Source organism: Lissotriton vulgaris, chromosome 7 (genome assembly GCF_964263255.1).
Source record: "Lissotriton vulgaris chromosome 7, aLisVul1.2, whole genome shotgun sequence".
Lineage (NCBI taxonomy): Eukaryota > Metazoa > Chordata > Amphibia > Caudata > Salamandridae > Lissotriton > Lissotriton vulgaris.
In genome coordinates this window covers 1297058891-1297081433 of record NC_141695.1, presented here as the reverse complement: position 1 = coordinate 1297081433, position 22543 = coordinate 1297058891, and the positions used below count along the sequence as shown (strand labels likewise).

At 45.4% G+C, this 22543-nt stretch overlaps 1 protein-coding gene across 1 annotated transcript in view; it reads left to right on the top strand.

The window, feature by feature from the left end:
* The first annotated feature begins 7877 nt into the window (after positions 1-7877).
* The window catches only part of LOC147703532 (uncharacterized), a 125900-nt gene continuing 111234 nt past the window's right edge, over positions 7878-22543 (top strand). Inside the window, exons 1-2 of the mRNA XM_086931903.1 lie at positions 7878-7993; positions 14348-14518. Coding sequence (XP_086788029.1) covers positions 7979-7993; positions 14348-14518 — 186 coding nt within the window. The 5' untranslated portion in view covers positions 7878-7978. The remainder of the gene's footprint in view (positions 7994-14347; positions 14519-22543) is intronic.

Here is a 22543-nt window from a genome sequence, read left to right as displayed (position 1 = left end):
TTACCACTGCTTCACCCATCCATGTGGACTGGTCTGACCATTTCCTCATTCCCTTCTGTTTTCACCTCTCTCACATTTTAACTCTCGGCCAACCTAAAAGAGCCTCTACGTGGTTCCACAACACAAAAAACATTGATCTTGAGACTCTATGTGATTCTGCTATGCGGTCACTTCCTAGTCTAGACCCCAATACGGATGTCAACGATCTCACTCCCCTTTGCCTCTCAATCCTTGCAGTCGAAATCAACAAGGTTGCTCCACTCGAAAGCAAAAGGAAAAGATCCACCCCATCAGCTCCTTGGTTCAACAAATCTCTATATGATGAAAGGAAAAACCTCAGAATCTTGCAGAAGCACTGAAAACAATCTCCATCCACCCCCAACCTCTCTCTTTTACGTTCAGCAAGATCCATATACCACAAGCACATCTTCCAGGAAAAAACATCACATTTCAGATCCCTCCTCGATTCAGCTAAAAACAGACCCAAAAAACTTTTCGACCTCATCAAATACCCAAATTGTTCTCCCCAAACCATCAAGCCTGAGGATGCTTCAAAGAAAGCAACTGTGTTCGCTATATTCTTCGATCAAAAGGTAAAATCTCTGGTGGAACAGGTCACCCACCCCACCCCCATCGAGGAGCGAAAATCCTTAGTCACTTGCCAAGACTTTGCCGCCATCGAAGAGGTTGATCTCCTCAAATGCATCTGTGAAACCAAACCCTCCAACCATTCTTCTGACCCCATACCCAGTCGCATTGCCATTGATTTCTATACTAACACTCTCTCCTACTGGACCAGGCTGGTCAATCTCTTCCTCAGTCAAGGATCCCTCCCTATTGTCCTCAAAACAGGAACAGGTTACCCCCCTTCTAAAAAAAACCCTCTGCAGATGCAAATGACCTCAATAACTTCCGCCCCATCACCAATCTCCATTTTCTCTCAAAGATCACAGAAAAATGTGTTGCAAAACAACTTTTCCAACACAGTATGGACAATAATCTCCTCGACACGTTCCAGTCGGGCTTTATTCAAAACTGCAGCACTGAAACAACCCTGCTGCAAGTGATCGATAATGCGCTGGATATTCTCGATTCGGGGGAATCGTGCCTTCTGATTCTTCTTGACTTCTCTGCAGCTTTTGACACTGTTAATAACAACACCCTCCTTAACATTCTTCAACAGAGAATGGGCGTGTAAGGCACAGTACTCAAATGGATTGCCTCTTTCCTCTCGGACAGATCCCAAATGATCAAGATTGCGAACAGTCTCTCGTCTCTACTGGTGGTTGGTCAAGGCGTCCCTCAAGGTTCTATTCTTGCTCCGACTCTGTTCAATCTCTATCTGGAACCATTAGGGAACCTTCTAAGCAAATCTGGAATCCTCTACCATCTCTATGCGGATGACACCCAAATCTACCTCAAGGTGTCTTTCCCTCATGATCTCTCACTACTCAGCTCTACTCTCAACGCTATTAACAACTGGATATTAGTTCACCAACTCATTCTCAATCCCTCCAAAATGGAATTCCTCCTCTTATCTAGCTCTCTCTCTCCATCTCCTGTTAAATCCTGGATGGATCAATCGAATCTACTCAACAGTAAACCCATCATTGTGGACTGCGCTAAATCCTTAAGGGTCATACTTGACAAAAGACTCAACCTAATCTCACACATTAATTCCATGGCCAAGAGTGCACATTATCAGCTGCACCTTATATGGGGGATTCGTCGGTTCTTCCCAGAGAATGACCTAAAAACCTTGGTCCAATTGCTAGTACTCTCTAGTCTGGATTATTGTAATTCTCTTCTGACTGGCCTTCCCTAATCTCACCTCTCCCCCCTCAAATACGTCCTCCATTCAGCAGCTCGCTTCATTTCAGGGTCCATACGAAGTGCCCACATCACTCCTATCCTCTCTCCGATGGCTTCCCACCGAGTCTAGAGCTATCTACAAAACAGCGTGCATCACCCACAAGGCTTTGCACTCTTCCTCCCCTCGCTATCTGTAATGTTATCGGTTACCCAGCAATGATGACTCTGCAATCTGGTAGTGTTTAACCGTCTTTATTTAAACACGTCTACCCTTGAAGAGCGCCGCGCCTCAACTGCCAATTAACGGTACTGCGCGCCAAACACTTACGCAGCGTGCGTAGCCTTGCGCGGGCGCGGCACGTCACGTTGCCTACGTGACGTGCATACACTAGTGCGCGCTACTACATATCTCCCCTTTTTCCCAACATGGGGACAGTTCCTCATTGTCCACAGTTCAGTTCATAGTCTCTGTACTTTGCTGGTTTAACCACCACCCTACCACTGCGGGTCAGTCTTACCGGGGTGTTGACGTTCTCACATTCATTACTTCCTTCTGACTCCTGCGCGGCCGCGCCTGCTCCTCCTTCTCTTCGACTTCCTCGGGCCATCCACTCCTGCTCGTGCTCCCTTGTCTCTAGTTCTTGTGCGTCTTCTCCATCCTCCTCGAGCGCTCCTTCCGGAGCCTCCTGCTCTCCCAACTCTGTTCCTTCTTCCTCCCAGTCTGTGGTCCTCTGATTCCAGTTCAGGACTTTGTTACACCTTGCCATGCGGTCTTGCGACCAGACGTTGCCATCACTCAGTAGGGCCGCCCTGCCCCTTACTTCTTTCACTTGCATGGGCTTGCTGTACTTGCTCTCTCCTTTCCTCTGCGCATTGGCCAACCTCACTCGCACCCACTCTCCTTCCTCTAATCCAGTGTCCTGTACATTCCGTCTGCGATCATAATGTTTGGTGTAGGTTGCTTGGGCTTTCTCAAGGTTGGCCCGCACCACTGCGGGCGACCATTCGCTGGTGACTGTTTTCTCCTTCCACACTCGATTGTCCTGTGTGAAAGGGTCTCTGCCTCTGAGTATTTGGAACGGGCTGTATCCTGTGCTGGTAGGCGTTATCCTGTACGCCCAGATCATGTGCCAAATTTCTGCCTCCCAGTCCTTGTCATCGGCTATGGCACCTTGAATTGACCCCATTACCACCCTGTTGAACCGTTCCACTAAGCCGTTTCCGACTGGGTGATATATCGCTGTGTGCTTGGCTCCTATGCCATTTCTTTTCATGAATCTGTTCCACTTCTCTGATTTAAACTGGGGCCCGTTGTCGCTAAGCACCGTCTTGGGGATGCCTTCCCTCACGAATATTTCTGCTAGGAACTTGATAATTGCTTCTGTGCCCATGGTCTCTCTTATCATTATCTCTGGCCATTTCGAGTACCTGTCCACCATGACACACACGTACTTTTGCACTCCTTGAATGTCCAGAACAGGGCCCAGGATATCCACGCTCAGTTCTTCCCACGGGTTCTTTGGTATATCAAACTTGCCCAGCTCAGGTCGGAGGAGTTTTAGGGTCTTATCCGCTCCTTGACACCTGGTGCAGTTCCTGACATGTCTTTCTGCCTTCAAATCCTATCCCGGCCACCAGTAGTTTTGCCTGGCTCTCAGCCTTAATTTGCAGATCCCAAGGTGTCCCTCGTGGAGTGTGTCCAGTAACCGGTCGACGAGGTCGGCGGGTGGTATCACTCTCTCGCCCCTGTGTACAAACACTCCCTTGTCGCCTATCGATAGTTCTCCTCTGACTTCATAGTAGAGTCTGAGTTCCCTTACGAGTGCCTTCTTCTCGGGCCACCCTTGCGTCACGCACTTCTTCACCTCCTTTAACACTGCATCCTCATTATATGCCTGTTCCCATTCTGTGAGGCTGATGGAACCCTCCTGGTCCTCTGTGAGTGCCACCCACTCCTCTGTTCCTGCCATGTTCTCACCACTGGATTCCATTGCAGCAGCTCTGCTTAGGTAGTCTGCTACGCAATTCCTGTTCCCTGGCACATGCTCCACGTCATACAGGAACTCTAGTAGCTTCAACTACATCTTTGATATTCTTGGTGTGGCTTCGGCGTGCCCAATTGACGTCAGCACCTTTAGCAGGGGTTTGTGGTCCGTTCTCAATAGGAACCGTGTGCCCAACAGAAATTGTCTGAACCTCGCAGTGGCCCACACGACTGCCAGCATCTCCTTCTCAATTACGCTGTACCTTTTCTCAGTGTCCGACAGCGTGCGCGAGGCAAAGCTTATTGTTTCCATCTGTCCTTGCCCTCTGTCCTGCATCAGGACTGCTCCCAGGCCTTTGTCGCTGGCATCCGTGGTCAAGACCGTTCTGTCTTGGGGGTCATACCCCTGAAGGGGAATGGCTTCTGTGATCGCTTCCTTGACATCATCAAACTCACTCTGTGTTTCTGCTGACCATCGGAACTCGGTGTTTTCCTTCGTGAGTTGCCTCATATGGTGGGTCCTGGAGGCGAAGTGTTGCACAAATTTTCCATAGTACTCGGCCATGCCGAGAAATGATCTTACTTCGTCTTTGCTGATTGGAGGGGCTGCCTCGCGGATCGCCTTGACGTTTTCAGCCTTGGGGGTCACTCCTTCCACGCCTATTTAATGTCCCAGATATGTCACTGACGACATTCCGATGCGGCACTTAGACCATTCCGCGGTGAGACCTTTCCCTTCCAAAATCCGCAACACCTTTCCCAGTTTTGCGTCATGGTCCAGTTTGTCTCGGCCCATTACCAGGATGTCGTCCTGAAAGTACTGGACGCCCTTGCTATGTTGGAAAAGCTGGTGCATCAATTTTTGGAACACCGCAGCTGCGGACGCCAGCCCGAATGGCATGGGGAGAAACTGGTAACACCCAAACGGGGTGATAAACGACGTGAGGTGGCGGCTCTCCGGATGCAGGGCAATTTGGTGGTAGGCGGAGGTCAAGTCGATGGTGGAATACCATTTGATGCCCCGGGTGCGGGCCAGCATCTCTTCTATTCTTGGCAGGGGAAATCTTTCTACTACAATGTTCTTGTTTAGCTCCCTGAGGTCCACGCACAGCCGGACCTTCCTGTTGGGCTTCTTAACCACCACCAGTGGCGCTAGCCATTCCGCGCATGTGATGGGCTGAATGATCCCTTTCTTCTCCAGCTCTTGGAGCTCCTCTCGCACCGCCTCTTGCACTGCGATGGGGATATTTCTGGCTCGGTGGGCCACGGGTACTGCCTTGTCCTTCAGGATGATCCTATGTGCAAATTTCTCGAGTTTTCCCACCGTGCCTCCGAATACCTTGGGGAAAGTCTTCCTCCATCTGTCTTGGTCAGGCCACAATTCATGTTCAGTTAATAAGATCTGCTCCACACCCCCGGGATCCAACTTGATGCCCAGGTCACCCTGGTCCAGCCACCCCAGCACGGATGGGCCCTTTTCCGCTATGTAGAGCTTACAGCAGGCCGATCGGCCTCGGAATTCGAACTTCAGTGGCCGGAATCCCGCCATTGGTATGCGGTCCCCGTTGTATGTGACTGGGCGGATATCTAACCTCTCCAGTTCCGGGCCTAGTCGTGGTACGAACTTCTCCTCCCACACGGCCCTCTGGACGATGGTATACGGCGAACCAGTGTCTGCTATTACGCTAATCGCGACTTCTCCTATGGTCATCTCCAACACCGGCTTCATAGATCTTTTCCCATCCACGTTCATGACTTGTCCATCCGCTCCCAGTACCTGGTCGTATATGCCCAGCACCGTGCCTACTTCCTCCTCCGGTGTGTCTTCCTGCGTGTCGCTGTCCTGGCTGATGAGTCTCACCGTGTTCTTGGAGGCTTTCTTTCTGCACACCTTCTCGAAGTGTCCGATTATACCACAGTACATGCATTTGGCCCGGAACGCTGGACATTTCTTATCATGCGCCTCGTGCGTCCAGTTTCCGCACCTGTAGCATGGTTTCCGGTTGGTGCCCGCTTGCCTTCCTGGAGGTCCGCCATTACTGCTCCACTTGGCGCCACTTTTTTCCGTTGTCCTTTTTGTCGAGTGGTCCTTACGGGTCTCGTCTTCATCAATCTTATTCACCATGGTGCTGGTCGCCGTCTCCTTCTTTGTTGCATCCGCACACCTCCTCGCCTGCTCTGCTCTTTTGACGATGACCATCACATCCTTCAGGGTGGTTTCTCCACTGGCCCACAACTTGTCTTGCACGGAGGTGCACATGGTGTGCATTATCACTTGGTCCTTTATGAACTCCTCCTCCCAGTTGTCGTACTTGCACGCGGCCGCCAGCCGTTTTAGTGCTGCCACGTACTCCTCTACCGTCTCTCCTGGCCGCTGTTTCCTTTGTTGAAAATTGAACCTGTCCACGGACACACACACCGCCGGTCTAAAGTGTTCGTTCAGGTCCTCGATTGCGTGAGCGTACACATCATCGTCCGTGCTGTTCCTTTGCTTCGGCACCAGGCTTTTGTATACTCTCAAACCTTCCGGGCCTAGGTTCAACAGCAGGATGCGTTTTTTCCTTGATGGTTTGAACGTCTCCTCGCTCTCGTCCTCTAGCACGCCAATAAAGTTATCGATGTACTCTCTCCAATCCTCCCACTTCATCAGCGGCTCTCCTGGCCTGGGCAGGAATTGCACCGGCGCTGTCGCATATCCTGTTTGGATGCTCATCCTTTCGCTCTTGATCGCGGGCTGGTGGCTCGTTGGCCCTTGGGGCTTCCTGGCGCACTATCTCGTTCTGCTTTGTATGCGTGGTTCTGGGGACCACCTGTATCCGCCCCCTCGCTCTTTATCAAGGTATCCAGCTCGTTCCTTGGCCGGTGGCGCTACCTCGTGGCTCACTGTTCCACGTGTCTTCCTCAACTTCCCGCTGTTCCGAACTCTGGAGGAGCTTAAGGTTGTTCGGCACTGCCGCGCTCTTCAGGGTGGTTGCTTGGTTGTCGTCGGTTCACTGCGGGGTAGGGATAGTCAATCCCACCCTCGTCGCCATTGTAATGTTATCGGTTACCCAGCAATGATGACTCTGCAATCTGGTAGTGTTTAACCGTCTTTATTTAAACATGTCTACCCTTGAAGAGCGCCGCGCCTCAACTGCCAATTAACGGTACTGCGCGCCAAACACTTACGCAGCCTGCGTAGCCTTGCGCGGGCGCGGCACGTCACGTGGCCTACGTGACGTCCATACACTAGTGCGCGCTACTACACTATCTGGCGAATAAACTGAAATTGTCTGGAGGCTCAAGACCTTCTCGGAATGCGGAAAAGTTCCTTCTTGTAACCTCCCTCCTTCAAAAGGGAAAAAATTTTGGCACAATCGTTCTCAGGTAATGCGGTGAGAATCTTGCTTCCTCCTTCCCTCCGTGCCATCACCTCCATCCAGATCTTCAAAGCAGACCTCAAATCTCTTTTATTCCAAAGACTCTTTCAGAACTAATTCCCTCCTTTTCAGACCCCGCCAGGAAGTTCTTCAGTCATTGTAAATTTGTCACATATATTTATATTTTTGTTTGTACATCATGTGCTTGCTGCGTTTGATATTGTGTTCCTTTTGCCTGCGTTGTTTTGATTTTATGGCCTGCTTTTTTTCGCCAGGAAGTTCTTTAGTCATTGTAAAATTTGTCATATTTATTCGTATTTATTCTTATTTTTGCTTGTACAGTCTGTTCATGCTGTGCTTGAGATTGTGTGCCTTTTGCCTGCGTCGCTTCGATTCTATGGCATGCTATTTTTGTTTGTTCCATTCCTGCAACAGTTCTCTCATGTAACGTAACTGGTTCTATTGTACAGTGCTCTGACACCTTCGGGTAAAAAATGCGTTAAATAAATAAAAGAAATAAATAAAAACCCGTTTTTACAAGTCTCAATCAAATACGTCGACAGCACAATTAATGTGGTTTCCATCATCTCCTTCCTCTCTGATACGGCGGCGTATTTATATGTACATGCACTAACTTTTATAAAGGACTTGTACCCAATTCCGATGGCCACATATATATGCCCGATGGCCACATATATATGCCATGCTTTAAATGCGGTTGCGCCAGCAAGCGGTCTAGTTTGTTTGCAATGTGCCATGATTTGTCCGCTTTTTGTTTCTCGTTTCTGCCACACCCAGCACAGTCAGCAGAACTTTTTCGATCATGGCCGAACTGGGGGTAATTGTTAGCGATCTCATGGCTTTCTGTGTTTTTTAACGCGTATGGCGTCTGTCTACAGATTGATTACTAATCTGACCCAACACAAAGGAGACGTGTTTTGAAACTCGTTTTCACAACCATGTGGTGTTACAGAAGAGACTGCAACTCGTTTTCGGCTCGCGGTATAAAAATAAGCACAGGTTGTCTGAATCCCTTACATTTGGGGAAATATGTTTTTCATATATTTTTTCAAGCGGCTGTGTCTGCTGCTGTGTTATAAATTTCCCGTCTTATATTTTAATAACATAGGATTTCTGTGAGTTTTGTTTTGTGAAAACTTTACTTTTAACCAAGCTTCAGCAACACCCAACAAAGATACAGCATAATAACTGCAAACTTTCTTAACACAAGCATTTGCAACGCAATAGGTCTCGCATTTACGCTAGTTAGAGCAGTTGGCATTGTAAATGACAATGCTTTTTATTTATGTTTTGATTTATAAAACATAAAAAAGGCATTGTCATTTACAGTGCTAATAACTTGAACTCTCGCGATTTAAAATTGCACATCTCCTGTTCTACTGATTGTGTTTTTGTAGTTTTGTCTCAAATCAATTATTAAAAGCATTCTATTTTTTTAATTGATGTAGGATTTTCCCTGTGCTGTGGTTTCAATTTGTTACCATTTAAGCGCTGGTCTTTTTTATTGCGCGAAATGCAGCCTCCCACCTAAAATTGAAGCAAGGTCGTATTTCAGAATAAAATACAGTCAAATGCACATACATTTTGCAGAATTTCACACAATTACGCAAAAGCAAATAATGCAAATATCTCACATCTCTACTGTCTACCCGATGCATTTTGTAGAATTTGCACACAGTGATTCGTAATGGTGGATTTTAAAATATTTCTTTAACGTCTGCTGAAATCCAGCCAACGCAGGGCATATGTTTCCCAAAAAAAAACATTCAAACGAGGTGAAATAAAAGCACCGTGCATCTCGCGGAAACAAAACGGGGTGCTGCCAAAGGGAAGGAGACTTGTTTTCCCTCGACTGCAAGATGCATGGAATACAGTGGCGGCTGGTGACATTTGAAAGTAGTGGGGCGTAAAAGTTTGAGGTGAGTGCTCGGTGGCGAGTGAGCCTAGTGAGTGAGTCTGACTGCCATAAGGTGGGTTTGTGGGGTCCTTCTCGCCATTTTTGTAATCAAACTGACTATCCCCAGAGCTAAACTAACCCAGCCTATCAGTATTCAGATGCTGATTAAGCCGATGTGTAATATCTGAAAAAACTCCAGGTGACAATGGTGAACACTGCACAGAGATGGTGCCCTGACTACCGAAGCGCACACGGTAATGGATAGACACACAATGCATGCACATGTGAGGTATTTGGCCACTGTGGGTAACATCAAAAGGAATGGGGGCGATTGACAGCCTGAAAACAGGCAACATATGCAGGGAACAAGCCCCAAGGCATCCTATGTGACCCAAGAACACCACCCAGCATGGATGCAGCAATAATGTAGTACACATGCAAAATTAGTAGCAGGTGAAGAGAGCAGTGCCTGAATAAACAAAAAACAGTAATAAAGACATTCATGAACGAAATTAATGAATTTACCAACCATGAAAGAAACACTAAAATGCTAATTTAAAGGGTACGACTCCAGTCCATAGCATCCGAGCACCTCGCAGAGCATGTCACTACCAGTAACATCACACAGCCGGTCCTTACCAAGGCTGCACACGCACACCCCACCTCTTAAAGTTCAATAATCTGCATAAACTAGAATCATTGAGGGAAAACAAACCATGTGACAACACCATGTTAATTTTTAAATAATTCTCTCTGTGGTATTTTAGAACAAGTCCTTGCGTGCAGGTTTGTGTAACTGTGCAGTTTTGTTTACATTACACTCGCAAAAGAAACGGAACTAATAAGCTCTCTGATTTGTACATTTAACTTCCACACACCTGTGGCACAGTATGACCCCAACTCCCAGTGCACCAAGCATATCAAGGTGTCCTGCAGCACCTTGATCTCCTGGGCCAGAGTGGCGAAGAGCACCTGCAGCACGGGAACCATGTTCAGAGCAAATAAAAGACACGAGCGAGCAATGAGTTTACCGCTGCAGTAGTTCTAATTAACTGCGCTGTAAGACTGTGCGGGTGAGAAGGCAATATTAAAGGGGGCGAGAGAGCAAACAAGGGTTGTATCCTGAACAATGCGAGCCTATGCAAAAACAGTTTTCTGCAGGTGCATTAATGTGATTTATGCTCTAATCACAAACCCTTTTTTATGATCAGCGCTGGTGTGCAGATTACCTTTTCATCAGTTAGTTAACATTTCAAACGGTTCCTAACTGAGAATATACTTAAAAAATAGAAATACCTGTTTTCTGCCATATTCTCAGTAAGGAAACACTATCATGAAAATTGCACTAACGGACAAATTGCTGGGGCAAAAATCATAGGAACTCCGCTGCAAGTGTGGCACGAGAGGAATTCAAACCTATTGTTGCCCACGCGCACTCTAGTCTCTTCATGGTCTGGCCTCCCAGAGGTGTTTGGTAGTAAGAAGGGAGTGTGACCGGAGACAGCTGCACAGGTATGGGGAAGGAACATCAGCTGTCATGAACGAAGGAATCGGCACAGACAGTTTGAACGTCAGGCCAGCTCCAAGGGCGGCAGAAGTTTAACCACGTACAGTACACATATTTATATACCCTTATTAAAGCAATTTTAATACTGCAAAGTAAACAGCATTACAGCCCAATCCCACCCAACAGGGATTTGAAACGGTAAACAGTACACTTTTGATGTGTTTTTTTTACCTTCTATTTTTACACACGGGCGGCTGCCTGCTTCAGCGTCTCTGAGGCCATTAGGCCAACACTGACAGTGCTGCCTTGCTGCGGGCTTGCTGTGAGGCCAGGCCCGGGCCTGAGCGTGGCATGTAGTCAGAGAGATGACGAGTGACATGGTGGTGGTCAGATTGGGAATGAGGAATAAATACCACCACTCGTCTCAACTGCACCTGCACCATCCACACTTCGATCTTCGTCGTCCTGGAGGCAAATATACGCAGGAGGTGGAAGTAGATTTAAACTCCAGCGCGGCAACAGGAGTAGGGGTCCATCACTGCAAGGCATCATATTAAAGCCCTGCAGTGATTGGTCACGAACATTGGAGCCTCAAAAGATCTCTCCTATCCTCGCGTTGCCTTCTGTTCACCAGAGATCTGGCAGTCAGCCTCCAACCCACGCACGGCAGCACCATCATCCTCGTTAACTCAGCCAATCCTGGCGCAGCATAACATCGCCACTGCGCCAGGATTGGCTAAAGTGCAGGGCTAAAACTGCCCATAATGAGACCCGGCTCCCCCGGGTCTCTGTCTGTGTGACAGCTAAGGGAGGAGGAGGAGGGAAGGGGCTATTGCCTGTGTGCGCATGCGAGGGCAAGTCATAATAATGACTTGTCCTAAATGCGCACACTGCTGCCTGACACAGACGCTGATATTCACAGTGAGTCACACGCTGCACTGCCGCAGGCCCGCCCCCCACGATCGCGATGATGTCACGATTTGTGACTCCGGCCTCAATTATGACTGCACTGTCGTTTATTCTGTGCGCGCTCATAATTGTACTTTATACTTTTTACTTTTTGCGCAGTGTGCTGTGTGCAGTGTGTCAGACCAGTGACAGCAGTGACGGTCGTCCATGGCTAGTGGGGCTACGCCCCAACGCCCCCAATGGACGAACCGCCACTGATGGAATACTTGGCTCTTAGGGTACACCCCAGGGCTTCCCTTTTGAAAACAGCGGAGTGCTTGGCCGATACACAGCCCGGAGACAAACAGGCACTTGTGCACTGTGTGTTGTTCTCGGGACAGGCCTATGCAAACGTTCCCTTGGCCACCGTCCATCCATTGATATTCAGGTACCAAATCCACGTGGCTGTTTACTCTTTATCTGTAAATAGCGCTGGCATTGCTGTGCAAAGAGATCAATCACAGCAGATCGATAGCAAAGTGGATGGAAAGTTTGGTACAAAAATTCAGATGTTACCAATGAGTAAGATGTTTCTGCTAGACAGACTTTGCTCATTTAACCTTTCATCCTTCTATGGTCGAGTGCTGCATAGTTGAGTTATGAAAACAGATATTTCTTTAGATTCCTGACTACATGATCTAATGACTTAAACCTTGACTGCACACATCACATAATATGCGCTACACAGAGGGCTGTACTGTAATAATCATGTGTTAACATTTCATAGAGTGCTGCATCGTCACATTTACTAGTTATTTTTGAGTCATTGTTATATTCTGTAACTAATATGCAGAGTGATGCATTGTTCCTTATACTGAAAATGAACAATAGACTAGGTGCTGCCCAGTTATATGCATTAACTAAGATGCAGAATGATGCATTGTTTTATTCACTGATTATATCTTAGACTGAGTGCTGCATTGTTATAATCAGTAACCAAGAAGCAGCCTGATGCATCTAAGATGCAGAGTGATGCTTTCATTCACTGATTATATCATAGACTGAGTGCTACATTGCTAGATTCAGCAACTGTGATGCATTGTTTCACTGAGATTATATCAGAGACTGAGGGCCGCATTGCTACATTCAATGGCTAAGATGCAGAGTGATGCATTGTTTCATTCACTGATTAGATCATGGGCTCAGTGTTGCATTGTTATACTCAATAACTAAGAAGCAGACTGATGCAACTAAGATGCAGAGTGATACATTCATTCACTGATTATATTTAGATTGATCGAGGATGTAGCTTTACAGCTCCAGCGGTCGACCTCGAAGCTGGGGAACTGGATTCGAGTCTCAGCAGGGACGCTCAACATCCTGCGATTCTGGCCAAATCACTTAATCTCCCCGTACCTACCAAAAATGAATGTGTCAATCTGTAACAAAAATGGTGCTCATGTAAAGCGATCTGATACCCCATATCTTCAGGTCAAGTTCGTGCTATATAAAACTCTAAAAAGAAAGAAAGAAAGACACAAACACACAACACTATCCCCTTTGTATCACCTTATGCTTGGGGAAATTGCCTTTCCACTGGCATTTTTGGGAATTGCCTAGTTGTTGGTCCCTATGCACCAGTGCAGTACACTGTGATAAGGTAGCACACTTTTCCTGGACATACTATGCATTCTCCTTAAGACTTGTGAAACATGCAGAGATGAGGAAGTAGGAGTTGATCTACTCTCCTGTGAAAGCATGATGCAGGCCCTGGCCGAGCCCACAGAGGGTAGTACTTCTGGATGACTTCCCTATTCCTGGGGGTGGGGGCGGTGCAAACCACACAGAACAAGGTATTAGAGTGCTAAGACACAGAGACTATCATCAGAGCCATCACTGTGACTATCCCTTGTCAGGTTGCCACACTAGTGACCAATAGATGCATTCTAAATGTCCCTTATAAGGATGAATCAGCTTATCTGTGGAAGTTATGGGGAGAGGGTGGGTGGACGGGAGGTTTGGGGTAGAAGTTGTATAATAATTATTGACTTATAGGTATTTGATGATTATTACTCGTCTGCTTCATTTGGTGGGATATGCCTGCAGAGCCAGAATTGTGTAACATTACCTTCTATGTAATGCTATCTATTGAAATGCCAATAAAGAAATCCAAAATACAATTTTAAAAAACTAACCTGCTTGCAATAAGTCCATCTCTCAGGGTAGCATTCTACCTCATCGTTCTTTTGCCCACCATGCCACCCTAGATTTGACCCAGCCATAGACAAATCTGTGTTAACCCTGCTCCAGTAGGAACGTTCCAGCCCTGACTTCCATGCCAGGTCCTCTCTGAACCAGAACAAAAGAAACTCAAGACCGGATTCACCCTGAGTAGGGCTCTTCAGTCAGGTTTAGCTTGGTTCCAGTGGCACGGTGAGCAAGGGACCCACGTCTGGGTATACTCTTGTCCATTTAGGGCATTACTTCAAACATTCAAAAAAGTGATGGGAGGATGCTTGCTATAAGTCTAACCACTGGCAATCGCTCAGGGGTAGCATTCCAACTCATCATTCTTTTGCCCACCATGCCCCCCTCAGATTAGACCCAGCCATATGTAAATCAGTCTTGACCCTGCGCCAATAATACTGTTCAGTCATCTGATACTGTCCGTAAAGATACTCGATTCTTGCATGTTTCAGACGACATTCCTCTCCTGAATGTTCCATGTATTGCACTCCACACTTGATTTTGCTTGTCGTGTGCTTATCTTCTGAAGATTGTGTCTGACCTAGAACCTTGCTGAAATGTTAGGACAGGTGTAAAAAAAATGTCTAATTTATCATCTTTACAATTTTTTAATATTTATGTTATCTCCCAAGGTGTTCTCATTAAAAGGGAAGGTTGCGCTAATCACAGGCGCCAGCTCGGGCATTGGTGCTGGGACTGCTGTCCTTTTTGCTAAACTGGGAGCAAAGCTGTCACTTAATGGACGAGATGTTGAGAAGCTGAATGAAACGGCCCGTCTCTGCCAGGAGGCCAGCAAGGAGAAGGTAAATATTAACAGGATTGCAGCTCCTTCTCTGTGCCATGGTGTTCCTTTTTAGGTCTGTCCTCCAGATTAAAAATATCATACATAATATACTTACTTTGAGGAGCTTGTGATCAGCAGGCTTCAGCTATTGGTCTGTTAAATTGTTCTTCATGTTTAGCTTCTGCCCACCACAGCATACAGCATGGGTAAGTGGGTCCACTCACCTTACCCACTAGCGCCTTTCACTTTGTTTTTAAAGATGTTGCTCAGTAGCACAGGCTACTTTACAGCATGACTTAAATTACAAAAAAATGTGCTATGACTGAGTCAACGCTGGCTGCGCCTTAGTGTTTTATTTTTAGGTCGAGCGCACATGTGCTGCTCTAGGAGAGGGCGGGTCGGACTCCTCACATACATTCCATTGGTCTTTGTGTGTGGCTTTCAAAAATGAAAGCACGCAAATGGCCAAAACCTGCGGTATGTCCCGCCTTTTCTGTGAACGTTTACTCCCATAGCCTCGAAAGCGAGCAGGGGCACGCAGTGTGCCAGCTGCATTCCTTAAATTCCTTGCGCGCGCGCAGGCTTGTTTTTCCTTTACAGCAAGTGCCGGCTTTTACAAAACACAGTGACACGCTGCTCCTAATTAGCAACAATAGCAGGCACATTTTATTTTGGAGTATTCTAAATATAGTGGCTGCGCATCTTGTTTTTATCCTCATTTGATATAGTGCAAACTCCACCATGAATACCACTTAAGCTACACAAGGATACATTCAAGCCTCGCATACCTGCTTCCTGTGGCTCGCTCCTCGGCTGTTCCCGTGCTGTAGGAGGCGCCCACCTCCCTAGTGGGTTCCTGATGAGCAGAACACGTCCCGGGTCCACAGCAAGGCTGGACCGCTGTTCCGCTCCTGCTGCAGCCGGCTTTTCCTTCGCTCCTGCCCAAGTTGCTGGCACCGTCTCGCGCATGCAACCCACCCTGCAGGCTCAGCATCAATGCCATGCAGGACGTGGAAACACCTCAGAGGCAGCTGCACTTGTCGCCAATGGGCCACTGATGACTGGTTCCTGCCAGGTATAGCCGCCACTCCTCCTCGATCTGCTCAGGCCTCCCGGTCACGACTCCCTGCTTGGAGCCGCTGACCTCGCTGTTCCTCCTGGTGACTCCTCGCCATTTTCCTTTGTTCGCCGCTGTTTCTTCCTGGCGACTGCAGCTCCGTCCTCGGCAGGTCCCTCTCGGCGGCGATGGATCCCAGGCACCAGGTAATTCCACTTCAGTTTGATCGCTTACCATCTCCCTCCATGGTTGGGTGGTTGGCAGCAGGTTTGGGGGGGCGACCAATCCGGTGCGCCCCCTTTTTCGCGGTCTTGCTTGGGGGGTTGCCACCTCCGGGTGCGTTCGACAAGGGCCACTATCAGGTCCGACTTTGCCTCCCCCAGCCCATGTCTCGATTGAATCTTGTAAGCGTCACATGGCTGAATCTGCACTTCTTTGACTCTATGGAGCTGGGGTGTTACATTCCAGATGTGACTTTTGTTTGCTGATGTCTGGTGACGTCATTCACTGAAAAACCCCAAATGATGGGCCCTTGATATTTTAAAAAAATACAACAGAAAACACCAATCGGCCACGGTTCATCTTGTACTCAGCGTTCGGTTATCCAATGCCCATTTTTTGCTGACGTTATGTGGGCACATTACATCAGCAAAGGATGTGCATTGTTGCTCAGCGAGTCACAGAGAGCATGGACAGAGGGTTCCCCCTCAGAGGGGTGGAGGCAGCTCCCCAACAAAGACTCATCTTCACACTGCGTTGCATGCGGTTTGTAGGGTCGACCCCTTGACACCTTCTCACAAAGAACCCAACCAGGTGCTGAGCTGGGCACATGAAAGCTGCTAATGGACCTGCCACAAGTAGCAGTCATACATCCACGTCTCAAGCTCCTCCCTCGAGGTGAAAGGGTCCAGTGGGCAGAGTCAGCTCCAGCAAACAAACATGGCAGCTACAGGTGACTGTCTTCAGGCATCAGCCATTTTTACATGTCCCTATTTTCATAGAGAAACCCTATGTTCATCAAATCAAACACTCCCTGTCCTTCTCCGTCCCTGCTCCTTTCCAAAGCAACATCATTACCTTCATCATCATCGTCGTGATCAGGGCTTTAAGCGGGATGAAAAAAATGGGGAAGGGTGTCTCCCAAAGGGGCGTGGCCTATGTAATTAAGGGCAAGGCTTAAAAACACCTAGGCTAAAAATCTGTGCTTAGCAAAATGTGTCGGTATTTTGCTGCTTCTGTCATTGCATCCAGATATATAATACAACAAGTAACATTGCACCTACAATAAGCCAGGACTATTGGCATTGCCAATGGTTGTTTGTTGCATAATAATAATAATCCACATTTGTAAAGTGCGAACAATCACCCGTAAGGCTCTCTAGGCGCTGGGGGCTGTCGGGAAGATTAAGCAAGCTATTGCCCAGAGTCACATGGTGCTGGGCTAACCTGCCGCCGGAGCCAGGGATCGAACCGTGATCCCCAGATACCAGCATCAGTCGCCCTGGCCGTAACGCCACACCTCTCCTTGCATAAGATCAAGTAGTAATAACTATGGCGTCGTTGTATATGATGCTGAACATTTTTTCATTCTGTAAGACTGTGAAATACGTACAACAAGTCTCTTAGAAGTTACATCCTTTTATCTGTCTGCTACATCCTTTAATGTACTACATTATTTATGTATGTATGGTTTTGTATAACACCTACTTAGATTTGGACAGTGTGCAAATGGGACTGAGTAGGGCCTCCACCCCTTAGTCGGAGGACCTAGTATTGAAGAATGTTTGTTGTGTGATACCAGCTTGTGTGATAGGAGTAGCCAATAGGTCTCACTTTTGGGATCTTATAAGTATTTAGTTATGCAGCACAATATCCTTGGTCCAACAACATCAACCATTGCATGGCTAAACACTCATAAGTTCACAAAGGCAAGACCTATTGGCTATGCCAATGATTTTTATTTAATTTGAGCCATGTTGCACAGCTCCCCATACTGCTGTGCAGCATCATAAAAAAACATTGACAACGCCAATGGCTTTGCCAATCCTTGTTGAAAATAATTTCTAAATTTTTGCTCTAAGTTTAAATACCAGTTATTTATTCCGCCTGCACTTCGGGGGCCCAGTCCTATTATGATTTATTCCCCATCTCCTTTTCGTAGTTACTGTTGTAAATGTTCAAGTGACATTGTAACACTGTGGCTACTTGCAAGATGAGTGTTTGTTTAGGCCATGTTTTTTTCTTTTTTCCTTCACAATCAATTATAATAATAAGAAGAAATTACACAGCACAACTAGAAGGCTTTTTAGTTAAAAAGATCAATAAAAACCTAGTTGAACAGGCACATCAGTGAATGTTTTTGTAAAAAATGTTTATATAGCAAGCACTCGGAACCACGTTTACGTGGAGGCATATTTTCATTTGTTTATTTTTTATTTTGTGGCGCAGGCTTGCATAAAAAATAAATAAATAGCCGTCAAAATTACTTGTCAAGGCCAGACCTATTAGCTAAGCTAGTCTTTCCTTAAATACAATATGGATAAAACTTTTAAAAAATAGTGCAGTAACAGCCTGTTTAAATTAAAAAGAGCCCTGATAAGCTGGAGTTCTGGGCTTTTGTATGGTGAGACGTGTTACTTGTTCACAGATACGCGTCGTCCGTAAACCGAGGAATAGACACACCCCACTACTGAGAATCCACTACTCAATTAACTATTACATAGTGACAGTACAATAAAATTGAGAGTTCAGTAAGCTGCAGAGTAAGTGTATTGTCATGGGGAAAGGGGAAGGTTACGTGTTGGATTATATGTGGAGATTGGAGCATAGTGTAGGCTTAGCCTTAGGTAAGGGAGAGTTAAATTAAGGGTAACGTTAGGATTTTTATGAGGGTTGGGTATGGTGTAGGCTTGGGCTCGCTGTTAGGGATTCAGGTAAGATTTAGAGTTACGCTTATTCTTTGGGTCAGTATACTGGTATATTTTGGTGTAATGCCTAATATACATTTACTGATTTTTTATTTTATTTAGCGCTGCTCTAGCAAACAGTAGCAGTCAGTGCACTTTACATCAGCTTCAACTCCTAAACACAGGCATCTCCTTTCAGTGAAATCATGAAACCAGAATTGCAGAGTAAAAAAACAGAACCAAATTAGAGCGCCTACAACCGTGGACAAAAGGGTAAAGTTGGGCAATATGCAGTTGGCAAGTGCATCTTTTGCGGGAATCGAACTATGGATCGAAGAGTCAGGAAGTTAGGAGGTGTCAGTCACTGAGAACGAAATAATAGGAGGCATGCGGCAGAGAGAAACGTGGAGAATAAAGAAAAAGTCTGACGAGAACAATGAAGTGCATCCAAGAACAAGTAATCGGATTGGAAAACAATCCAAGGAAGACAAAAAACGTTAAGAAAATGTGTTGGTTGGGGAAAAATTGAGCCAACGATGAAAATTGGAGGGGAAAAAGTGTTATGGATTGAGGTAAAATCTACACAAATTAGTTTTTATTGTTTTTGTGAAATTGTTGAAAGTATTTTTGTCCTCTGAGGTTTTCATGCATTGGGTACCAGTGGGAGGAATTGCATGGTAAAAAAGATAGGGCTATCAACTTTAAGCTTAAGATAAATGTCTTTTAAAAAAAAGGAAATCTTAAAAAAAATAGCGTACTGCCGTCCTCTAATGAAAAAAAAAATCGTTCAGTTAAATGTAAATGATAATGTAATGATGAGCAAGGTAAAGTATACATTATTACCTACATTGCATATAGCAAAAAACTGTGATTTTTTTTTTTTTTTTTTACATTTGCAGACTGACCAGTGTAATATAAATGATTGGTATCAAGGCCCCTGGACAAAAAGTAATTTTTTACTGTTCTTACAATGTCAAATGTCACTGCAAAATTGCACTGGCTACATTGAAATCCTTTCTAATCCTGACCCCCTCAACTGGTCAGTTGTTTTGGTACTTTGCTATTTTTTTTTTACATCCGTATCCTTAAATTCCCAATCTTAGAACTTTGTCATCCCAGTATTAGGTGCTATTCAGAAAACCTAGACATACAGCATACCTGGCTATAGAGTTAGCTTTAATGGAGTAATTCATTTTAAATTATGACCACATGCATGAATACATTGTAAAAGTTCTAGCTTGCTTGTATAAATGTTAGTTTCCGTGTTTTAGAGAGGCATGCAGAGGAAGTAGACATTCAGAGTAGAGACCTTCACGACGGATTCCCCTATTCCTGGTTTTTCCTGTTCTTGAAAAGTCTTGGCTTCTGCATTGGCATGTGGGTGCGATGAGTGGCCACACAAGCATACCGCTGGGGCTCTGTCCTTCGATTATTGGTTATTTTGCTGTATGAAGAACCAACATGTTTCCTTCTCTTGATATTGATTTTCAGATGTAAAGAGGGATGTATGACGATACAACGCATGCTACTACAATGCATATTATACTATGCATTTTTTACAACGCATATGCTGTTACTACTGAATATTTTACAACGATAACCATTACAACACAATTTATATTTAAAGCATTATAAGTGCCATTACAATGCAATACAATACTACGCATACCATTACAAAGCAAAAATATATTAAAAAAAATGTCTTGTAAAATAACTCCTAGCACGGGATGCAGGGAAAATTGGGGTTTTGGGTGGGGAAGTGTATTAAAATGTGTGAAGAAATGGAACACATAAATTATTAAAGCGGTACTCATTTAAAACATTAATACTTGAGTATTAATTTGAATACTAGAGTATTCACCACGTATTAAAATATCAATACATTTTTTTAATAATTTCATGATTGTGCAAATTTGATACAATTATATTCTTAATCTTTTAAAATATCGCAAAATAACATATTTCGAAAGGAAGACTTCAGAATCGAAAAGAAGCGGAGCACCAGTAGGGTAAGTGCTGGATAGTGTAGGAGTAACAATTACTATTCTTACTCCAGGGAGGTGCAACAGAAGTGTGAGTGCTGGATACTGTAGGGGCTATGAAATTACTATTCAAACTCCAAGGTGGTGCAAAAGTAGGGTGAGTGCTGGATAGTGTAGGGGATAAATTTTATTCTAACGCCAGGGTGGTGCAAAAGTAGGGTAAGTGCTGGATAGTGTATGGGATAAAATTACTATTCTTACTCCTGGGTGGTGCACCAGTAGTGTCAGTGCTGGATAGAGTAAGGGATAAAATAAGTATTCTATCTCCAGGGTGGTGCAACAGTAGGGTGAGTTGTGGATAGAGTAGGGGATAAAATTACTATTCTAACTCCAGGGTGGTGCAACAGAAGTGTGAGTGCTGGATAGTTTGGGGATAAAATTACTATTCTAACTCCAGGGTGGTACAACAGTAGTGTGAGTGCTGGATAGTGTAGGGAATAAAATGACTGTTCTAACTCCAGGATGGTGCAACAGTAGGGTGAGTGCTGGATAGTGTGGGGGTTAGAAGGGCGCGTTAAAGTCCAGAGCCGAATACGAGGGACTTTAACAAGTAAGCGTGACTTTATTCACTGGTTTAGCCCAATTACTTTTCTTACTCCAGGGTGGTGCAACAGTAGTGTGAGTGCTGGATAGAGTAGGGGAAAAATTACTATTCTAACTCCAGTGTGGTGCAAATCTAGTGTGAGTGCTGGATAGTTTTGGTCTATAAAATTACTATTCTAACTACAGGGAGGTGCAACAGAAGTCTGAGTGCTGGATACTGTAGGGGTTATGAAATTACTATTCAAACTCCAAGGTGGTGCAAAAGTAGGGTGAGTGCTGGATAGTGTAGGGGATAAAATTATTATTCTAACTCCAGGGTGGTGCAACAGTAGGGTGAGTTGTGGATAGTGTAGGGGTTAAAATTACTATTCTAACTCCAGGGTGGTGCCACAACAGGATGAGTACTGGATAATGTAGGGGATAAAATTACTATTCTTACTCCAGGGTGGTGCAACAGTAGGGTGACTGCTGTATAGTGTAGGGAATAAAAGTACTATTCTAACTCCAGGGTGGTGCAACAGTAGGGTGACTGCTGTATAAAGTAGGGAATAAAAGTACTATATTAACTCCAGGGTGGTGCAACAGTAAGGTGAGTGCTGGATAGTGTAGGGGTTAGAAGGGCGCGTTAAAGTCCCGAGCCGAAGACGAGGGACTTTAACAAGCTAGCGTGACTTTATTAGCCGGTTTAGCCCAGCTAGGAAGGGTTATATGACTATTATAACATTCTACAACTAAAGGGCAGAAAGTTCTAACAAATAAAACAGAATCCTATGATTTGATTTATATTCCCTCGAGCTTAGTGAGTCCTTTGTAAGACATTGGAATGTTGCTCTGTGGTCCTTTACCGACCCGTAGAAGCAGGAAACAGTCCATTTCCTACAATGTAAGTCACAACTTTCCAAAGTTGTAAATTGTTTTTACTCTCCAATTCCATTAAATATTATTTCTATTTACGTACCATGCTTTACACTATAACTCTATCACTTATCAAGTTGCACCGAACCATGAACCCTTCGCATTTGAGTCGAGAATCTTACGCTTACCCATATTTATATAACGTTGTGCGGAATGCTGCACCTCGCAATCTTCGTTTTTACAAACACACATGTGTTTTGTCCCTAGGCGTGGTTGAAAAATCTCTCTTTTTTTTGTCTTTGTTGTTAGCAGCCATTCCCTCCCCCTGCACGGAGTTGCAAGGACATCTGATTGGCTCGTATTTAGATTTCATAACCTTTCTGAGCTTATTTTTCATTTGCTTTGAACCATTTTAAAAATAACTATTACCAACCATTCCCTTCCCCTGTGCAGAGTTGCAGAGACATTTTATCAGCTGTTGTGTTCTGAACTGGACCTTCTTTCGCATAATGTTGATTGGCTTTTATTTTTTTATGTTAAATTGACGTTAACCATTCCCTCACCATCAACGTAACCATTTTGTGATGCGCTTTAAATTAGAATGCAATTTAAAAAAAGTTGAGGGAAGGTATTTTACACTA